Source organism: Martes martes, assembly GCF_963455335.1.
Source record: "Martes martes genome assembly, chromosome: 1".
Taxonomy (NCBI): Eukaryota; Metazoa; Chordata; class Mammalia; order Carnivora; family Mustelidae; genus Martes; species Martes martes.
Window position 1 is genome coordinate 165,177,827 of NC_137888.1, and position 22,582 is coordinate 165,200,408.

General features: G+C 39.2%; 1 protein-coding gene across 4 annotated transcripts in view; it reads left to right on the plus strand.

Moving 5' to 3' along the window:
* VGLL4 (vestigial like family member 4) overlaps positions 1 to 22,582 on the plus strand; it is a 154,996-nt gene that overhangs the window by 60,197 nt on the left and 72,217 nt on the right. The window contains exon 3 of one of the 4 annotated variants that reach the window (XM_080816800.1): positions 6,103 to 6,210. The exons of 2 other annotated variants lie outside the window; for them this stretch is intronic. Coding sequence is in view for 1 of the 2 variants with exons in the window: in XM_080816797.1 (XP_080672923.1) it covers positions 9,566 to 9,647 (82 nt within the window). In the remaining variant the exon portion in view is untranslated. Of the gene's footprint in view, positions 1 to 6,102; positions 6,211 to 8,916; positions 9,648 to 22,582 lie in introns of those variants that run through there. One more of the 4 variants, XM_080816797.1, reaches the window with a different exon arrangement.

A 22,582-nucleotide genomic window follows, 5' to 3' on the forward strand; every position in this document is an offset into this window, starting at 1 on the left:
AGGACTGTGTGTATGGCTGCTTTGTTGTCATTGTGTGTCAGCTGCAGTGGAAAAACATAAAAATGTAAAGCTGCAAAAAAAATAAAGTGGAAGGACACACAATATCTGATTTTAAGACTTACCAGAACAACAACCACAATAACAACAACAACAAAACCCAGCTATATGCTCACCAAAGACATGTACTAGAAGATTTGTGGCAAACATTATAATTGCCCCCAAATAAATAAAAACTGCCTAAATGCCCATCAACAGTAGAATGAAAGAAGTGTCATTTTTAGGGCAGTGGAATGCTATATAGCCATGAAAAGGAATGATATTTTAAGCTACACATAAAAATAAGGAAATACTGGGTGCCTGGGTGGCTCGGTTGAGCATCCGACTCTTGATTTTGGTTCAGATCATGATCTCAGGGCCATGAGATTGAGTCCCACTACAGGCTTCAAGCTCAGCATGGATTCTGCTTAAGATTCTCTCTTTCCCTCTCTCTCTGCCCCTCCCCCTGCTTGAGTGTTCTCTCTCTCGACACTTGATCTTAGGCAAAGGCTAAAGAAGCAATTCTCTCTCTCTCTAAAATAAATAAAATCTTAAAAAAAGAAAAAAAATAAGGGTAACACTCATAAAGTTGAGTGGAAGAATCCAGTCACAGAAGAGTACAGGAAATATTCTATTTATATGAGGTGGTCAAACTAATTTATGTTTTGAAAGATTAGGGTATTAGTTACCTTATGGGGGTAGTGCCTAGAAGGGGGCATGGGGTAGGGAAGCATTAAAATCCTCTTTTAAAATACCTGGTGTGGGGTTTTTTTTCTGGATGGGATCCTAACTGGTTGAATGGGTAATTCTGGAGGTAGAAAATGCTGCATACTCAGGTACTGTGAAGGCAGATTGAACTGTTACTTGAAGATTAGACCAGACATTGGGACGGTCGGTGATCTTAGCCCTTCAAATGTTAAATGTTGGGGACTTTTCCTCCATTGGATTTCTTCTCTGATTTTTACCTTGAAAGGCAGTTCTAGCCTTGAAGGAATACATCTGTGGATGATTATGGTTTGTGAGAATGAGAATAGCAGGAATAATCTTTTATTATTTATATTTTATTTGTGAAGTTTCTTTGGATGGGATTTACTGAACCTAAGTTGTTTTTAGTAATGAAAACCTCTATGGTAAAAGTTTCGTTTGCAACAAAACTAGTTTACATATGTTATATGTTGTCAAACATATAAGGTTCTAGTTGTAAAACTAATAAGGTATGGTGTTTTCCAAGAGATTTCTCCTTCCTTGGGAATGCTGATTGATTCATTTCCTTCTCCCAGTACTGATTTATTCCAATTTAAGACCTCAATCCTGGAGTGCCTGGGTGGCTCAGTGGGTTAAGCCTCTGCCTTCAGCTCAGGTCATGGTCCCAGGGTCCTGGGATTGAGCCCCACATCGGGCTCTCTGCTCATCAGGGAGCCTGCTTCCTCCTCTCTCTCTCTGCCTGCCTCTCTGCTTACTTGTGATCTCTTTCTGTCAAATAAATAAATAAATAAATAAATCTTTAAAAAAAAAAAAAAGAGAGAGAGGACCTCAATCCTAAGATGGTAGCTAACTTATTATGGTGATCACTTGGTAATATATGTAAATGTTGATTCACTATGTGGTGCACCTGAAACCAATATAGAATTGTATATCCACTGTGCTTCAAAATATATATAAAATATAAAATAATACTTTAAGAACCATTTATATCTTAAATTCATGTTAATAAAGGAAGATTTTGTATTCAATCATTTGATATTAATTGATTGGTTTTGTTAGTATTTTAATTGTATAGTTTAGTGATAGTTCAACTGTTTGTTAAAAAAAAATTTGCTTTGGGGCCCCACACTGGGTGTGGGGCCTACTTAAAAAAAAAGATATTTCCTGGGACTTTTAAAATTAAATAAAATAAGAGGCTCATTGTGTTTGAAATATGTCTATCAGGTGAAAATGGCCCAAATTGTGCAGTTTGAATTCTCAAAATTGTTGTTTCTATTTAAAATTCACCCATAGAGGGCGCTGTTGTATTGAAAGTTTAAATCTTTGACGCACCTTTTTAAGTTTTTTAAAAAAGTACTTCTATTTGTACTAAAATCTCACTATATTACAGCAAATAATCTAGTAATACTTAATAGATGTAGAGAGTGTTTTGGGGAGCCTGGCTGGTGAAATCCGTAGAGCACATGACTCTTGATCTTGGGGCTGCAGTTTCGAGCCTCATGTTGGGTGTAGAGATTACTTAAAAATAAAATCATTAAAAAAAAAAAAGTTGAGAGCACTTTAACTTAGAAATGGGACTATTTTATAATCAAAAATATTTGCTTTTGTGAAAAAGTTGATAAAATAGTGCATATTTTTCATCATTCCTCTGTGAGCAACTCCAAGTTAGAGAAAAAGCATTATTTTATTATATATTTAGGAATTCTTTTCTTGAAAGAAAATGAAGTTAACATAGGAAACCTGACAGATATGTAGGTTCACCTCATTGATATTTGAGGCATTTGAAAATTTTTTTTGTTTTGGTATCTTATTGTTTAACAACTATGTTGTTGAGGACCTAGTGGGTACAAAGCAGTCTTTTTAAACTGGTGGGTGACAGATATATAAATTATCTCATAGTCTCCTTTGTTTTAGATTTAAGTGCAGTATGCCTAAAATACGGTGAAATTATACAGATTAATCCTAGCTAATGGGGTTCTTGAGGTTGGGGTTTTAAGTAGGCCTTTAAGGACCTGTGAAACTTTGCATTCTAACCAATATTTAACAGCAAAGAAAGTTTGATTTGTTAAGTCTTTTTTCTTGACACTCGGTCTAGGTGTTAATTTAATCCTTTCTCTATGCTTTCCTTCTAAAACCTTCATCTTAGCAATTAGTATAATTAGATAAAAAAAGGAAAGTGCCTTACCCAAGGAAATGTTGTACAAGCATCATCAGCGTTACTCTTCCTGTTCATACTATACTGAGGAATGTACCCATAAATGGCAGTGGATTCTAGAGATGCTCTTAAGTATTTTTTTACAGTGAGCTTCTTGTTCAGTTGAGACTTTAGGTCAAGGTATAGTCAAACTTACTTTCTTCCTTTGGTTAGGTTTGTTTTGATTATTATTCATGTATCAGGTTAAAATGATTTAAAGAGAATAAATGTGTGGTAAAGAGAAAACTTAAATAAGAGCATTAATTATATATCTAGCTTACCTAGAATCCTGGGAAGAGAGCAATTGAATCCACTAAAGGACCCAAATAGAATAGTAGGGTTATTTCTACTTCCCGGTGTCTTTGAAGAGATTATTGTTAGACTTAACATTAAAAGAGTCCCTTCTTGGAGTGCCTGGGTGGCTCAGTTGGTTAAGCATCGAACTCTTGATTTTAGCACAGGTTATGATCTCAGGATTGTGAGATCGAGCCCAGCATTGGAGCCTGCTTGGGATTCTCTCTCTTCCCCTCTCTTTATCCATCCCCACCTCTCTTAAGAAATAAAATAAAATAAGATAGATAAGATAAAATAAAATAAAATAAAATATTCCCTTCTCCATACACACACCCCAGTGTTTACAGCAGCATTATGTACAATAGCCAGATGGAAGCAGCCCAGGTGTCCATCCACTGATGAATGGATAAAGAAGACGTGGGGTGTGTGTGTGTGTGTATGCATGCAATGGAATATTATTCTGCCACAAAAAGAATGAAATCTTGCCATTGACAACAATGTGAATGGAGCTAGAGAGTTTTATACTAAGTAAAATCAGTCAGTCAGAGAAAGACAAATACTATATGATTTCACTCATGTGGAATTTAAGAAACAAAACAAATGAGCAAAGCAGGGGGAAGAGAGGGAGCAAACAAAAAAACAACTTTTAAGGACAGAGAACACACTGATGGTTAGCAGAGGGGAGGGTGGGCGGGGGATGGGTGACATAGGTGATGGGGATTTAGGAGGGCACTTACTGTGATGAGCACTGGGTGTTGTACAGAAGTGCTGAATCACTGTGTTGTACACCTGAAACTAATATTACACTGTACGTTAACTAACTGGAATTTAAGTTTTTAACTTAAAAAAAATCAAATTAAAAAAATTTCCCTTCCCTGCACATGCTCTAACGAGGGCATTTTGTTTTTAACAACGTATCTGGAGAGTGAATTTGATCTTCTGGCTTTTAAGCAGCTCACAGTTTTGGTGATTCTGTTCTAAACTGGTAGTCAACTCTAGCAAATTGAACAATTTAACCTAGGAGTCAGCCTGGACTGCTGTCATTGTTACCCACAGAGGTGCTGAGATGCCGCTGCAGTGAACATGCATGGAGCACTTGCTGTGTGCCATGGGGAGCTTTATGCCAAGCACTGAAGCTCTGTTTCCTTGTGCTCCAGAAGAAAGAGAGGTCTTGGGGAATCAATGCTGATATGTGAAATAATTAGTAAACAATAGGAGACAGAAGGCATATGCATATGTGTCTACCTGCTCTGCAAGTTTAAAGTACAGAGAGCTTCTCTTTTGTCCCTTTAGGACATGTTCGAATAAACATCATAAACATCTTTGAATCTCACAGAGGTCTAAATAAATGTTTGGAATCTTTAGTTGTTAAATATAAATCAAAATGATATATTGAGGTATTTACAGATAAGATACAAATGATCCACTGCTCATGCCTTACCAGGGCATGTTATCTCATTATGCGCTTGCTTTTTTTTTTTTTTTTTAAGATTTTATTTATTTATTTGAGAGAGAGACAGTGAGAGAGAGCACGAGAGGGGAGAAAGTCAGAGGAAGAAGCAGACTCTCCAGGGAGCAGGGAGCCCGATGTGGGACTCGATCCCAGGACTCTGGGATCATGACCCGAGCCGAAGGCAGTCACTTAACCAACTGAGCCACCCAGGCACCCCTATGCGCTTGCTTTTTAATAAGTGGGGAACCTTCCTCACTGTCACCTTGATTATATATGAAATATATGTATATTTGTAGTTTAATTAGAAATACAGAAAAATGTCAAAATGCCCACTCCTCAAAGATAGACACTGTCATTTTGGTATTTTCATTATATTTTTAATACATATGTGTACTTTTTTCCTATATATGTGTCTGTCTCATTAATATAGAAGCAAAACTGGTATATTATGTACATATTACTTTTACATCCTATTCTGATTATATTCAGCTAACATGAAGTACTATTATCATACAGATCATAGTATAGCCTTTCCTCATGTTGTAATATTTTTGAAGGAATTTTAACAGCTGCATAATATTCTGTCAGTATACTATAGGTTTTTGTTGTTGTTGTTACTGTTTTTTAGAGAGCAACAGAGAGAGCTGAGTGGGGGGTGGGGAGGGAGAGAATCTTAAGCAGGCTCCATGCTCAGCATGGAGCCCGACATGGGCCTCCATCTCAGAACCCTGAGATCATGACCTGAGCTAAAATCAAGAGTCAGATGCTTAGCTGACTGAGCCACCCAGGTGCCCCTATATACTGTAGTTTTAATGTAGTCTCTTTGGACTTCAGGTTTTCAAGTTTTCAGCATTGTAAATAAAAGGGTGGTAAGCATCTTTATGTAACACTTTGATCAAATCTTAGTATTTCCTTGAGACAGAGTTCTAGAAGTAGAGTCTGGTGCAAGGAAGGGAATACAAACGTTCCACACCCCCCAATACGTACATTTTCAACCCACAAATAGCTTGATATGAATGTCAGACTACTTTGTAGAAAGGCATTATCTGTTTACACTTCACTAGCAGTAAACACAGAGTCTACTAGGATCTCACCTCACCAGCACATAAATAAGACTGAAAAGTCTTTTTGTTGTTATTAATTTGGCAGATGCAGAATCACTTAATTTTTAAAATATCATATTTCTTTTTTTTTTTTTTTAAGGATTTTATTTATTTATTTGAGAGAGAGCTAGAGAAAGCACAAGCCAGGTGAAGGGCAGAGGGAGAAGCAGACTCCCCACTGAGCAAGAATCCTGATGCAGGACTCGATCCCACAACCCTGGGATCATGACCTGAGCCAAAGGCAGCTGCTTAACCAACTGAGCCACCCAGACACTCCCCCTGTGAGGTGTTTTAATCTTACTGATTTTATCCAACAGATATTTGCTGATTGGCCTACCTTGTACCAGGCTAATGCCAGACTGACCTTGAAGAAGTGAGGAGTCCGTAGTCCTTGCTCTTCAAGTCTAGATGCATTCAGGATTGAGGTGTGTATCTGGAAACACAATAACGGAGAACAGGGAGCAAGAAGGTGGAAGGATGGTGGGGGGTCCCACAGGACACAAGAGGCGTATGCCGAGTCTTGAGGGGAGAATGGGTGTTTGCTGAGGAGACAGGCTGGAAAAGTCTTGCATGAAGAGAGCATATGCACCGAGGGGTGAAATAATGTGGTGTTAAAATGTGAGATTCAGTGTGCTTGAAGCACGAGGTGAAAGACTTGGGAGGAGCTGGGAATGGAAGGCCCCGCGCGTCGAGGGAGGTCACTGCACTGCAGTCCCCCTTTGTAACTAGCCAGCTGCCAGCGCCAGGATGCTCAGACTGCCTGGGGAGGACAGGGGAACCAGGTTTTCTGTGTTTTGTTTTTTTACTGCCAGCTTTTATAAAAAGCAACAAAACTCAGTAACTAAAACTATGAAAAAATAAACTCTCATTTTTTAAAATTAAGATTTAAGAGGCATTAAATTGCTCTGTCAAATTGCTTTGAAAGTTTTGAAATGTTCACTCTCCATTTCCGTATCTATCTCTTATGGATAGTAGCAACCAGTTCTAGAACCCATCCATGGGCCACTCGTGAGTAACACTACATTAGCTTCCTAGATGCGTGGGAAAGATGTGCCTGGATGCTGGGAATTTTGCCACAGATGGCTGTAAATGCAAGTCAAAGTATACACCTCTGGGACTGTCCACACAGATAACGACCACACAGAGGCACAGTGCAAGTACACATCATCATTTCGGGGAAGTTATGAAGTACTCATACCTTCCTTGACAGCCGTACTGTTTGAATCTGGCTAAGTCACTTATATTATTATATTAGTTATATATTATATTATATTATATTATATTATATTATTTAAAAGATTTTATTTATTTACTTGGGAGGAGAAAGAGAGAGAGAGCATGAGCAAGAGGAGGCACAGAGGGAGAAGCAGCCTTCACGCTGATCAGGGTGCCAGACTTGGGGCTTGATCCCAGGACTCTGGGATCGTGAACTGAGTGGAAGGCAGATGCTTAACTGAGCCACCCAGGCACCCCTAAATCACTATATTTTAAAATAGAAAACTCTCCTCCTCAAAATAGTGTATAAAATGAAGAATCTTAAGGGAGGTAATTTTTTTTCCCTCTTTCTTAAAAACAAGGGTTTTCAACCTTGACTGCGTTTTAGAATCACCTCAGACTCTGTAAAAATGATACTGATCCTGGATCCCACCTCCTTGGATTAGTTTGATGCCACCTCAGCATCAGGATTTTTTAAAAGTCCACATTGATTCTAACGTGCAGCCAACTTTCTCCCATAGGGGACATGCTAATGACTCGTCATGTTTTCTGATTGAGACCTGATGTCAAAGAACAGCACAGTAATTATATGCTAAAACTATCATTTGAATTTGAATGTGGTGCTTAAAGATATTAAGATTGTTTGAGATGTAATAATCTAGTGTATCATAGATGCTATTAGAGCTTCTTCTGACCCTCCCTGCCAAATACCATTATTTTAATTATGGTTGATGGTGTATATGTCTTTCAGTATAGCTTATTCAGTATCCAGAATACATAACCTAGTGTTAATACCCTTATAAATTAAAGCTCATGAAATCTTGAGTTGTCTGCTGGGTGTTGGGTGTTGTATTAATCTCCTAATAAGATATGATTAGAACAACTTGCCATGAATGTCTAACATCCGAAGTGCAATTATTGCTGTATTTTAAAAATTGAATTCCTTGAAATTATTTGTTCAACTCTTACTTTAGAGTATTAAAATTTCAGGTCTTGGTCTACACAATGCCACTGCTTAATATTTTCTAGATCTCCCAATACAGTAATACCAATATACAAACACTTCCTGTGGTGAATTATTAGTCTATTTATGGTGCCAAAAGCTAGTTATAGTCGGCAAAGATAAAATGATTTTTCCCCTCTGTTTGCTAGTATGCTCTTCATGTGCTAAAGGCTCTGAACATTCAGTGATTTACTCATTCAGTAAACAGCTTTTGGGTACCTACTTGTGCTAGATACCGGAGATAATGCAGTTTAAGGCTCTTAAAGGAACAGGATAGGAACAGCACAGCAGCATACTACTAGCCATTAATACATAGATGGAACAGCTTTCACACATGGAAAGTGAAAATATTTTTATTCTCCCCCACACCCAATCATTTCAAATAGGCATTTGGTTTTGGATATACCTTTCTTACTTGCTTAAACTTCTCTCTGTTTTCTCTTTTTCTCTCTTTTCCCTCCTGGTTTGTTGTTGTTGTTGTTTTTATTTTGAAAAGTTATTAGGGTGGAAAATACCCTAAAAGTAGTTCTACCGACCATTTTGGGGTCCTGGGCCAGTCATTTAATTCCTCTGTTGTAAAAAGATGATGCCGTCTCTGCCCTGTTCATGTGAGTTGTCATGAAGATTATGAGAGAAGTTATATGTAACATTAACATCAAAATTTGAAATACACATTTCAAGTATAAATGGACCTTATAAAACAATTTTTAAAAGAAAGAAAAAAGAAACCTTACATAGGTGTGTGGTGTATGTACCACAGCAAAAAACAGTGTGTGTTTCTGGACCCTGACAGCAAAGATACACCAAAAAGTTAAATTCTATGGAAGTTTGCTTCCATGATGGATTTTTTACTTTTTACTCAGCTCCCGAAAAAGAAACTTCCTGGGTTTTCTTTCTCCTCCTACGGTTCTGCAGTGGCAAGGCTGTTTCCTGTCGAGAGCAGCTCTGCCGCAGCCCCTCTGCACAGACTCTCCACCTCCTCTTTCTCTTTCTTTCAAACACTTAATACATTTAGAGACTGATCTTGTGCAGAAAATATCCCTGACATTTGAAGAGCTCCAGGGATTCAGTGAGCATGCTCCGTGCTCCCTCCCGCTGGGAAGAGGAAGCTCGTTTACATACGAGTCATACCAGGCATAGCCAGCATGTCAGCGCAGTTAACTTGCAGCGGGCTGTGAGGAAAGCGAGCGCGGCTTTGTCCTAGGAAATGTGCTTCGTGTTTTGCTTTTTTCACTCCTTTTTTATTTCGAAGAAAGATTCGTAAAGACTTCTGAAACGTTTTTTAAGTGCTTGATTGAGGATACAAAACATAGACCGTCTCCAAATAAGCCCTTGAAGGGTTTTTGTGTGAGTTTGATTTTTCGTGTGTGGTTTTTTCCCCCTCTTTTTCTTTTTCTTTTTTTTTTAACTTTTACATACTTTGTTTTGATCATCTGAGGCTGGGCCTCACAGTCTTTGTGAAGTTTGAGAAGAGCCAGGAGCTACTCAGTAATAATTGATTTTTTGAAACGTACTCTTTTGGGGCAAAAGCAAAGAGCTGGTTTTCTGTGCGAGCCCAATAAATGCTATTTATGAAGATGGACCTGTTGAACTACCAGTACTTGGACAAGATGAACAACAATATCGGCATTCTGTGCTACGAAGGTAGAGGTTCCGTTCTAGAAATTGCTCTTCTCTTGCTTTTGTCAAGGCCACTCCTCCTTTAGGGTTCTGAATGCCTTCTGTGTATTTTGTTCTCTTTCTTGAGATTTCAGGGTGCTTTGAAAGGCGAGTGTTGATTATGTACTATTTTCAGTACAAAGTTTGTTGTTTGTGTCTTAGCCTTCAGGGTTACAGTGGGGGAGGGAAGGCAGTAAAATATAAACCGTTAAAAGTTTCCTTTTTGCTTGCAACATATTAACTCTTCACATTTTTAACTCTTGATAATATGATTATTTTTTACTTCTGTTGGTGTTCTCTTTAGAGGAAGAACTTCTAGGACCAGGAAAAGTTAAACATGTCCCCCCCCCCCCCCCGCTTTGATACTTATTTTAAACATGGACTATCTACAGTATTCATGTTGTGTTCCAATCAGTACTTGGGATTTTCATGTAGAGGGGAAGAGAAAGTTACAGTGAGTTTTTGTTTTCAGGAGCGATTGTCCCAAACAATGAAGAATTTTTCTATTCAGTTGGGGGGACTGAAAGGGCACCCATGTCACAAAGCACAGGCTGGCTCTTTGTCTGATTTCCCATTTCCTGTACAGCTCTGAGAGAGTTCTGACATTGAAGGATGTTCCCTCCACACTCCGGTCCCTTGTGGAAGTGATTGCACAACACACCAACCAGAAAGCTAAATTGAAAGAAAGGAAGAAAGAAAAAAAGAAAGAAAGGAACCTACTCTGAATTCTTACTGTTTATTACCTCCTGCTGTAACTATGAGGCGTTTCTCCACTGCCTTGTAGCATTTCGAACTGTCTCTGTTTGTAGTAAGACGAGAAAAAGCAACTTCTTAATCTGTTAGAAACATTATCTACGTGCAATTTGAAAAAGTGGTAATGGCCTGGGTTTGAGTGGCCGGAGAGGCATCTCCGGGGGAATTTAGCTTGGCAGGAGGAGTGTTTTTTGTTGTAACCACATACAAATTGAGGAGGAGACATCTCCTTTCTGATTCAGTAGGACCAGTTACCATGTTTTCTCTTAATAGTGAACTGAACGTTTCTTTTGAAAAAGAAAACATTGAAGAAACTTGCATGTAAAATTTCAGGCCTGTTGCCTAATCAATTGAAAACTTACCCTTTCCCCTTCAAGGGAAATGAAATCTCATTCATACTGTTTTTTTTTTTTTTTTTTAAATTTAACTCTGGATAAGGATTTCATACTTAAGATTTTTTTTAAAAAAAGGTATATATATATTTTAACCCTTCCTTGTTTCACTAATGAGAATTATGGTGGATGGCTTTCTTTGAATCTGCTGCTTTAAGTATATCATCTTCTGAAGTCACTCATTTTAAACGCAGACTTCTTCAGGATGGTGACTGGGCAGCAGTGAGCAACTGGGCTTGTTTCTTGTGAAATTAACATACTGCAGTTTTTAAAAACATTTCTTTCTTCACTGAATAAGAAATCACAGACTTTTAAGGCAATATCTGTTGGCTTGTCTTTGTCATCGTGTAATATGATATTTTTCAAAACAAAACAAAACGTAATTACCAGCCTAACTGAGGAATAGATGGGTTGCAAGGAAATTGATACCACATTAATTTTTTATGTCTCCAGTTGCGGGGTGGTGAGGAAAAGCTTATGGAAAGCTCATCCAGGTTGATTTGTTGTTTTGTAGTCTGTACTAGAGAGCAGTCTGCTTTGCAGTCTCCCTCTTTATTTGGGGGAAGAAATTTTGATTTTGAAAGTTGAGTAGATATGTAGGATGATTTGCTGAGGTCTGTTTGGTTTAAACATCTGCTGCTCTTTTCCTTGCTATGAAAGTTAACATTATTTTAACACCAAAATAAATACACAGGAAATGAAGAAAAGCACAGCAAAACTTGAGTGGTGTTTTTAGTGGGTTGTTTATGCCCTGGTGGTTTTCTTAGTATAAACACTGCACACATCTGTTCTGAACTCAAAGGGGTGTTTTGAGAATGGGCATAAATCTCAGATGGGAATTTTTTTTTTTTTGGTAAGAAAAGTTGGAACCATTACTGTTTCTTTAAATCCAATACTCTGGAAGTGTTCGTATTAAGCATAGCAGCTCACCAGCATTCCAGGGAAGTTATTTGGAAAATGGAATGTACAGTTGGTAAGCAGCATTTGATTTCACTTAGGGCACAGACAGGCTTTACATCTCTTTAAGAATAAGGGACAATTTAATTTTCTGAAGTTTTAGTTTTAACAATTAAGATGTTGATGGTTATTCTTATTCTCCAGGTTAGTTATACCATATTCCTTGGTTCTGTTGTTCACAGCTCTACTCTACCAAATAAACCATGTGTCCGCACTGTCATTCTTCAGCCTCTCTGGCAACATATACACAAATAGATCTTTTCCAGCCAGTTATCTTGTAGCATACAAGGCCTTCCTAAAGTCCTACATTTAGAGCAACTCTAAATGGTTCAGATATGGACTCTGCTTGGTGACTGCTCTCTGGCATCTGACTTTCCCCATACTAGTCTGTAAGCATAATTGAAAAGGAAAATAAAGGAAAAAATTAACTGCAAATAGGCTTGGGGTGGGATCCATTGGGTAGGAGAAGGAGAAGATTGGCAAAGGGCAGAAAGAATCTCAGTTTGGCTGATTTCTGGAAACCCATCACTTTCATTGGTAATGAGCAAATTAGCAGAACTCTGCTTGTGTTAATGAGTCTGTTCAAAAAACCTCATGGTTTATTACCACAACCCTCAACAGTTAACCAGCTTATCGTTCATGACCATATTGCATGTTCATGTTATACGCATTTGAACCACAGTTTTGCCTCTATCTCCATGAAAAAGGTCATAGGCCAACCTCAGCCTTCATTTTTCCCCTGTGAACTCCTGAGAATACTCCGCCAGTACACTGAAAGCCTCCTGAAGGCAGGGCATTCTGCCTTGGTCACCACTGGATCCTGGAATCCTGCCACGGTGCCTGATTGGGCTCCCAGAAAGTGGCTGACTGAAAAAAAACCCATGAAATCTCTCCGATAGCAGTGTAGTCACTACTGTATAAGTATATACTGTACTTCATTATATATACATCTTGTATTCTCTAATTATGTAATTATTGTAGAGCTGTACAGGGCCTTAGGTATATCTTAAGACATTTGACTTTTTTTTTTTTACCCCCCCAAGGAAACCAAGACCCAGAGAGGTAACTTGTCTGTTCAAGTTGATTCAGAAAGTTTGTAGCAGAAATGAGTTGTTGTGAGGACTGAGTGGTTTTCATTAGTCTCTGACTTTTCTTTAGCATTACTACCTCTCCACAATCATTTTATGTCTTGTCTCCTTAGTTATTAGCTTGTCAGTGATAGGGACTGCGCTCGGTCTTGGGGACCCTCCCAGCACGGAGTGGCAGGGGACATCTGAGATTACAGTGCACAGTGAGCCAGTGAGCCTGTCCTGGAGTCCTCATTGTCCTGAAGCCAGTTGCTGGTCTAGATTCCCAGGCTGTTGTGATGTCAGGAAAGAGAGTAATAAGAACTCTAGGTGACCAGCCTTGTTGGAATTTGTTCTACTTGCTGCTTTGGCACTTAGGTTTGCTTTACTTTTTTTCTGATTGTGCAGAGGAGGAGGCCCTGTGTAATGCCAATTCACAAGGAGTGTTTTCCCAAGGGAGTAGAGAACTGGTTAGACCATTGATTTTTCTCAAGATGGCTGACGGTTCTATTTACATAATTACGTGGTGCTGAAAACATAGGTCCTAATAAATGTGCTCATGGTTGGCCGTGGCTTTAAGCTGCTGTTAGTGATACTTTAATTATGGGTTAAGAGCCATTAGTGTGTAATTTGGTAGAAAAATTCTCCCCTTTTAGTTTAATAGTGTGATTTATATTGGGAGAAAGTAAGAATAAATTGCATATTGTGATCATCTGAAAGCTTAAGAGGAGAGTATTCTAAGTTCCTCACATTTTGAGCTACTTATTGTTTTAGAACATAATTACACTTATTTCATCACAGGGTGCACTTAAAATTAATTTTCTGGAATTGAAAGGAAAATGCAGACGAGTTGTTGAGTGAGACTTTGCCAGAATTAGGAGTAAGGTTGGGTGACGGGATGCCTTTTGTTTTCTGCCAGTCTAACCAGCAAGCAGTTTAGTGTTCTTTGTCTAATGAGTTCAGAGGCATCAAGGAAACTTAGAGCATTGGGTACTATTAAGGTGAAAAGGCCACAGAGCAGAGCCATTTGAACCCGCCTCTGTTCCAGCCCTGTGTATCAAGTGACCAGCTCTTGATCCAGGGGTGTATTCTGAAGTCGAACATCTGCAACTATTTTGCTGTGGAAATTCATTTTACTTTAGCATTTTGTTTGCAGGAGAGAGAGGTGAAGGGGAGGAGTGGTGGGGGGGAGAGGAAGCGGAAAATTGTGGGGGAGAGGAAGGAGGGGTGGCAGGGGGAGGGGGCAATTGTTGGGGGAGAGGAACGGGAGGTGTTTGGCGGGGGAGGCTGAGAGGAGTTTGATTAGTAAAACATGCCTAGGTGAGCCCAGGAGATCTCCTGCAAGAGATCCAGCCAGTTTGTATTTCTTCTAATTACAGTTTGTGAAGGGAAGGTGTGATTATATCCTTCTTCCTTCCAGCTCCCCTCCCTTGTTTCTCTGCCCTCTTCTGGAAAGATTATTTTACTTGGCTGTTTATCTCTTGGAGCTTACACATGGCTTTGTTTTGGAAGGCAGATTTCTCTTCCTTCCTTCCTCCTTTCCTTCCCTATTGTCTGCATGGCCTTCTATTCTTAGGGTGTTGGGATTTGTTGCTGTGAAGATTTTTTTAAACACGCCATAAGATACAAAAAATACCCCTGCAGCTTGTGAGAAGATTCAAAACCTCTCAGTATAGCCTCGTTCCGCTCAATTGTGAGGATGTTGCAGAAAACTTGGTTTTGTCTGAAGAAATTAGATCCAGACTTAGCACTTCTGCATATATACAAATATATAAAACCGGTCTAACCAGGGGTTGTTTCTGGCTCTGTTTTATCTCCGTCTCTGACATTTATTCAACAACTGTTTGTGTTTAGTGGTATCTCTGTATCGGATATTGAGTTTATTGTATTCCCTAGCCGGGCTCATCAACATCAGTTTGTCCTACAGAATAGTCCCTCTCCCGCATGCTTTTGCTTTTAAGTAATCCCTACACCCAAGGTGGGGCTTGAACTCACAACCCTGAGATCAAGAGGTGCACAATCCCTCTTTTATTTCTTAATGAACTCATATGTCAGCCCCCATCCCTCCCCTCAAAGAAACCCCAACCATGGACACTTAATTTTAAAAGCAGAGTCTGAAAATGATTTTACTTTCTCCATTTGTTCTCTCTTTGCCTTCCTAAATGTTACATGTTTTGCTAAGTTCTAAGGAATTCTTTCTGTCAGTTTGCTTTGTTATCTTACCTTCTTTTTTCCTTTTTTTTTTTTTTAAAGAATACTGTAGATTGTTACAATTTCAGGGTATTGTATACAGAATGTGTTTAAATCCTAACAATGCAAATTACTACTAGTTGAAAGGTTATTTACCCTAAATAAAGTAGAAAATCTATTCTTAAAGTTACCTTTAATTTGTTGCTAATCTATATGATCTTTCTGAACTCTTAATAACTTGTTTGTTAACAAAGAAGTCTATAAACATAACAAACTGAAATATATTTAGTAAGTCATCACAGAAAACTCAGTCCTGTCCTTTTCCCACCCAGTATCCATTCTCTTAAAGGTATATGGAATGCGTGTGCTCTGCTGGAATATATTAAGTCTTGAGTCCTCCCTCTCTCTTGCAACACTTTTTATTATGAAATATGTCATATGTACATAAACATGCATAAAACATATGTGTGGTTTGAAAATGAACAACCTTATAATCACCACCAGGTCAGAAAATAATTCGCCTCTTTCGAGTATTCTCTCCTTGTCAAATTTCTCCCCGCCCCAAGAGGTCATCACAATTATAACATGTCTTTTCTTCCTATCTCTATTACCTCTATGTTCAGTTCTAAACAAATTAACTTAGTTTTGTGTGTTTTTCCTTTCCTTTCCTTTTTTTTTTTTTTTTGAGCCCTAATTGAAATTATTTCCTATGTCCTCTTTTGTGTCTTGCTTGAGGTTTTTTTATAGTGGAGATGTCCTTGTCTTTTCCGTGTGAAGCCAGCTTATCTTCAAGTGTGGGAATCTTGGCTGTGGAATATATGTGGACGCCCCAGCGTCCTTCTCATTCACTTGCTGCTCACTGTCTACTAAACATAGCTGGTGATGCTTTGGTCCAAACTTTTTTTTCAGTCAGTGTTTTGTTCAGTCTTCCTCACCTGTTGAAAGCCTTCTACCATGCAGGTCGTAATGGGAACTTGTATGTCTGAGAAACTCTGCAGTTTGGGAGAGTGCAAAGTGGGGGATGCTCGAGGAGATACATAGCTTAATTAGGGTCTGAACAACGGCTTTCGTTCTGCATTAATAAGCAATTTGCTTAAAGGCTGAGACTTGTTACAAGTCAACTTTGTTACAGTGCCAGATTTCTTTGGATGTTAATCCAGGGACTTTTAGATACACAGAAAAAGCTTAAGTTGTTCCAGTATTCAAATAATAATCTACATTGTAGAGAGGTGGCTGTCTGAGGGCAACAAAGATTTGAAACAATCATCTGCATTATGCACCATCTAAAATTATGAATGAAAAAGAATCATCCATATGTATGGCTCTTGATTTTTATTTTATATCTGCTTTGCATGAAAATAGTTGCCTGTTAATTGTTTTTGGCTAATGATTCGATTTTAATAGAGTGAATTCCAGAATTTAATGATTTGTTGCAGATGCATTCTGCCAAGCAATTTAGCAAAGTTGTTTACACTACCCCAAATCCAGCTGGACAGAGTGAGCCTATGCTTCTTCCCTGATAACAGTTCAGGGAGTGATGAGTGCAAATTTCTGGACATTTTTTCCCCTTTGAAAATAAACACGTCTTCCATTATATGGCAGCACTGTTAGAGTGGCAGGGGATTAATTTAAAATTTTATTTTAATGTCAGCAGCTCTTTCCGGTACCCATTTTCTCCCATTCTTACTATGTGTGTCCTTTTAAATGATTATTTTTTTCTGATGAGCAACTGATAAACTGTTGGCTGACCTCACAGAAAACTCCTGTTTTATTTCTCTGCTGAAAAGTTATGACCTCTTTGCCAGTGCTTAAAATCACCCATGAGAGGGCTTTGAGTAGCTTTCTTAAAGGAATATCCAGTAGCAGCTCTACCAGGCTCTAAGTTCTGTTGAGCAGAGGGCAAAAGAGATGGAAAATAGTAGTCCTTCTCAGGATAAAACCTATAAAAAGATTTCCAGCACTGCTCTACTGGATTCAGAATCGGTAACAATGACCACTAGTTTCTGGAGACCACGATGAGAGCCCTTTTTCTCAGAGAGGCTTTATACTGGTGAAAGATGGCTGATTTGGGGAGGGAGGAGGTGGAGTAGAGTTCTAGAACCGACAGCAGACATCAAACATTGCTCTTGGTGTCCAGCAATAAATGTAATACACATACACACTCTCTTGGTTCTATATTTTGTCCAACACAGATTGGGAGAGAGCCTTCTTATAGAGCTGGAAGAACTCTTGTGTATCCTTTAAGGAGAAGATAGAAGAACCACCACATCTTGCTTTTCCACCTGCAGACTCTTCTGAATCCACCTCCATCCTTCTTCCCCTTCCCTTAGGCTCACTGGAAGGCTAATTCTTCTATTGGTGCTCATAGATACCAGCCCTTCTGGCCTCAGGGACTTCTCTATGATCTGCTTCTGATTTCCCCTTCTTCCTCTCCTGGTTCTTTCTCTTTATAATGTGCTTAAGCACACAAGTTTTTTCCCAACTTTAAAACAAAACCAAACTCATCCCTAAATCTTATCAATGCTCTTGCCCCCCCACCCCTGCTGCAGCTATTAGACTCTTATCTTTGCCATCAAAGTTTTTATAGATTTTTTTTTTTTTTTAAAGATTTTATTTATTTGACAGAGAGAGAGCGATCACAAGTAGGCAGAGAGGCAGGCAGAGAGAATGAGAGAGGGAAGCAGGCTCCTGCCGAGCAGAGAGCCCGATGCGGGACTCGATCCCAGGACCCCGAGATCATGACCCGAGCCGAAGGCAGCGGCTTAAACCACTGAGCCACCCAGGCGCCCCTGCCATCAAAGTTTTTAGAAGAATGTGGTCAACTTGTTTCTACTTCCCTTCTGTCCAGTCTCTCCTCAATCCACTGTCATCTCACATCATCTCATTTCTGCTCCCACAGCTCCACTTAAGTTGTTCTGGACGAAGCCACTAAGTGATATCCCAGTGGAAAGTTCAGTGGACACTTTTTAGTCCTTACCTAGTTGAATCTCCTAATACCATGTGGTGTTGACTCCTTCCAAAATCTTAAACTTCTTATATCCCTTGGCTCAGATACTCTTTGAATATGCACTCCATTGGGAATTAAGTGCTGGTGAGCATGTGGTGAGCAAAATGGACAGGGGCTTTATGGAGCTCCTGGTGTTGGTAGGAGGGTATGAAAGAGTGAGGCAGGCTGATAAACATTAAAGACAAACTGTGGTTGCAGCTTGAGAACAGATTGGAAGGGAAGAAGGAGAGAATGTAGAAATAGGAGAGAATGTGAATGTGCTGCACTGGTTTAGGCAAGAGATGGTAGTCACTCAGATTGTGGTGGTGGTCATGGAAAAGGAGAGGAGTAGAAGAACTAAGAAAAATTTAGAGAGAAGACTGACAGGACATGGGGAAAGGCTGGAGTAGGGGATGAGAGAGAAGACATAGAAGACATGGAGAGTGCCTCCTAGGTTTCTAGCTTGTCCAGGTGAGTGGAAGGAAGGTTCTGCCATTTGCAGAGATGGGAAATACAGGGAGAGGACTGGGTTTTGGGATGAGATCATGAGTTTAGTTTCAGGTATGTTGAGTTTGAAGGATCTTTAAAATTTTGAAGAAGAGCTAAATATTATAGGATTGGTTTTATGGGTCTAGAGCTCAGACAAGAGGTCATTGCTGGTGATACTAGTTTGGGAGAGAGAGTAAGTGAAGCTCTGAGCAAGAATGGTCACTGGGGAACAAAGAACAGAATGAAAAGTTGAAGAGGTTCTAGGAACTCTTCTCTTAGGTCTCCATCAGTTTTCTTCTTTATTCCTAAAATAACCCCACAACAGACCCCTGCCTCTAATCTTGTTCTCTTCTAAGCCTTTATCCATAGTATTACCAGAGTGCCATCCCTTACTTACTGTTACAGCCCTAATTTTATTAGTCCTTCATCCACACCCTGTAGCCCAGATACATCAAACTACAGTTGACAGACAACTGAGGGTTAGAGGTGCCTATCCACCCCTCCCTTTCCTGCCCCCACTTCGTGTACTTGAAAACATGTGTATAACTTCTGACTTCTCCAAAACTTAATTACTAATAGCTTACTGTTGATTGGAAGCCTTACTGATAATATCGCAAAAAGAGTGATTCATGTATGTTTTGTATATCCTGTGTATTATATACTGTATTCTCACAATAAAGTCAGCTAGAGAAAAGCAAATGTTAATAAGAAAATTGTAAGGAAGAGAAAGTACATTTACAGTAATGTACTGTATTTACTGGAAGAAAATTGCATGCAAGGGGACCTGAGCAGTTCAAACCCATGTTGTTCAAGGGTCAGCTATATTTGAGTGAACCATTGCCTCTCTCCGAAATCCACGTCCCCCTGCCCTTTCTCTGACTTCTCTTAGTCCCTCAAGTGCAGAGACTCCTCGAAAGTGACCCTCCGCACTCCTGCCTTTTTAGCTGAATTAGGTGTTGTGTTTGTAGTTTCGTGGCATGCTCAAGTGGCATGCTGAGCATGCTTTTGTCAGAGAATTTATTTCACTGTGTTATATACTCCTCAGTCTGCCATTCTGTAAGCTCTGGAGGGCTAGGACTCTGTCTTTCGTCTCTTTGTTCTTAGCACCAAGCATCGTGGTGTCTGCTTAGGTATGAATCTACTCCAGGGTCTTTTTGTTAAAGAAAGAAACTTTTGAAATTGTGTGGTTAACCCAGGGATTGTCAGTTATTTGGTAACACAAGAAAGTTTGTTAACTCTTAGAATTGCTTAGAGGAAGGAATGGCAGCTGGCAAAGGAGAGGGGAAGAAAGAAAACCGTTTAAGGCTGTTTCTATAGAGAAACTTCGCAAGTGGACTAGTTGGTTGTAAATAATTGTCCCTGTTCTTTTTGCTTTCTAATTACTGCACTCTGGATAGCCTGTTAACTAACTGAACATTTATGGGAAAATATTTAATACCTATTGTGTGCCAGGCACTGGTTTATGTGCTGGGGACTTAGCTCTTAACAAAACAAACAGGAGTATCCCTGGGTTTTTGGAGTCTACGTTCTAGCAGGAGAGATGGACTGTGAACAGGTACATAAATAAAGAAGATAATTACAGATTTTGAAGTGTCCTTATTAACAGGTTGATGTCTGTTAGCTGATTTACTATTTAGAATAGTTGTGTCCATACCTAAAAAGTGACTGCTTTTATTTTTAAGCTTCAAAGTACAGATTTGAGTAGATGATTTATTTCCCTCATGGCGTTGTGAAGGATTTAAAGCATATCAAAGAAACTTTTGGAAAATTTCCTTTGGAATATGAGAAGTCAGATCTTTTACCTTTTTTTTTTTTTTAAGATTTTATTTATTTATTTGACAGAGACACAGAGAGGGAACACAAGCAGGGGAGGGTAGGAGAGGGAGAAGCAGGCTTCCCACTGAGCAGGGAGCCTGATGCAGGACTCGAACCCAGGACCTTGGGATCATGACCTGAGCTGAAGACAGACACTTAACGACTGAGTTTTTTTTCCTATGGTCAAAGAATCAGACTGCTGCACTCCATATACTTGGCTTTTATATTGGGACCTAACATTTATTGTAGCATTATCACCTTTTCCTTTTCATTTTTTTAAAAATAAGGTTTTATTTATTTGACAGAGAGAAACAGCGAGAGAGTGAACACAAGCAGGGGGAGTAGGAGACGGAGAAGCAGGCTCTCCGCTGAGCAGGGAGCCTGATGCGGGGCTCAGTCCCAGGACGCTGAGATCATGACCCGAATTGAAGGCAGATGCTTTATGACTGAGCCACCCAGGCCCCCCTCTTTTCCATTCATTCATTCATTCATTCGTTTTTAAATGATTTTATTTTTTAATTTGACAGAGAGATAGAGAGCACAAGTAGGCACAGTGGCAGGCAGAGGGAAAGGGAGAAGCAGGCTCTCCACTGAGCAGGGAGCCTGATGTGGGGCTTGATTCTAGGACCCTGATGACCTAAGCCAAAGGCAAATGCTTAACTGACTGAGCCACCCAGGCACCCCTCTTTTTTTTTTTTTTTTTTTAAATAACAAAGGTCAAATGATTTTTTTGGGTCCTTAGAAGAATTGAATATATTTAGAATTTTAAAAGTCAGTGAATGTTGGGGCACCTGGGGTGCCTTGGTGGGTGGCTCAGTTGGTTAGTCTCCAATTCTTGATTTTGGCTTAGGTCATGATCTCAGGGTCATGAGATCGAGCCCCATGTCATGCTGAGTGTGGATCCTGCTTAAGATTCTCTCTCTCCCCTTCCCTCTGTCCCTCCTAGTTCCCTCTCTCCCTCCTCTAAAAAAAAGGGAAAAAGAAAAAAGAAATCAGTGAGTTTTAAAAAGGCTCAGGAAATCAATTTATATGCTCTTCTTAAAGGACTCTGGTCAGACCTTTAAAGTTATTGCCCTGAATAGAATAGATCTTACAATACCCCAGGGGGAGATTTTATTGTGAGCTCTTACTTTGTGAAAAGCGTATTTGGGGAGGACTAGATAAAATACAAGCCTTGGGCTTCATATGGATAAAGGACTACTGGGGTGTTCTACCTGTTTGATTTTTGTTTTTCTTACTTTGTTTTTATTGAGGCATAATTGATGATGGTGCAATCTTCAGGGCATGGCTTATAATGATTTTTCCCTCTGTTTACAACTTTCGTAAGAACAAAGCAAATCAAGATACAGAACATTTCTATCACCCCAGAGTATTCCTTCATGCTTCCTTGGATAGGCCATACACATCCCCCAACGATAACTGCTATTTTGACTTCTGTAGTTATAGATTAGTTTTGTCTACTCGTGAGCTTCATATAAGTAGAATCATTTGATTTCAACTTTTTGTGCTCAACATATTTTTGAGTGCCATGTTGTATGGATCAGTGATTTGTTCTTTGTATTGCTGTGCTCTAGTCCGTTATAGGAGTATGTCACAATCTGCCTGTCTAGTCTAAGGTTGAGGGACATTTGTGTTGTTTCCAGTTTTTAACTATTATGAATAAAATTGCTTTAAATGAGTAAGATTGCTTTAAACATTTTTTGTGGCAAAATACACATATGCTAAAATTTATTATCTTAACCATTTTTAGCAGTATAGCTCTTAAATTCATTCACTTGGTGGTACAACCTCTGAATATTTTTGTCCAAGCCTTTTTGGGGACAAATGCACTCCTTTCTCTTGGATACATACATGTGGACCTGCTGGGTCATTGGTATGTTTCACTTTCTTCCTCCTCCTCCTCCTCCTCCTCCTCCTCCTCCTCCTCCTTCTTCTTTTTTTTTTTTTTTTTTTTTTGGAAACTCTCATCTGTTTTCCAACGTGGTTGTACCATCCTGTTCTCCTACCAGTGTTGTATAATAGTTCCAGGAACTATACATCCTCACTGATACTTTGTGTAGCTGGTCTTATAAATTTTTAGTCATGCTGGAGGTCTCTGGACAATATTAAAGTGTTTTTCATTGTTAACTTAAAATGCGTTATTCGTGGAAATACTTGGTATGACACTGCTGTTTGGTAATGTGCGAAAAGACGTATTCTTTACTTTCAATGGGTTAATCGTCTAAAAGGCTGGAATCTGTGTGTTCCTTGTCAAATTACAAGCAGAGGTAG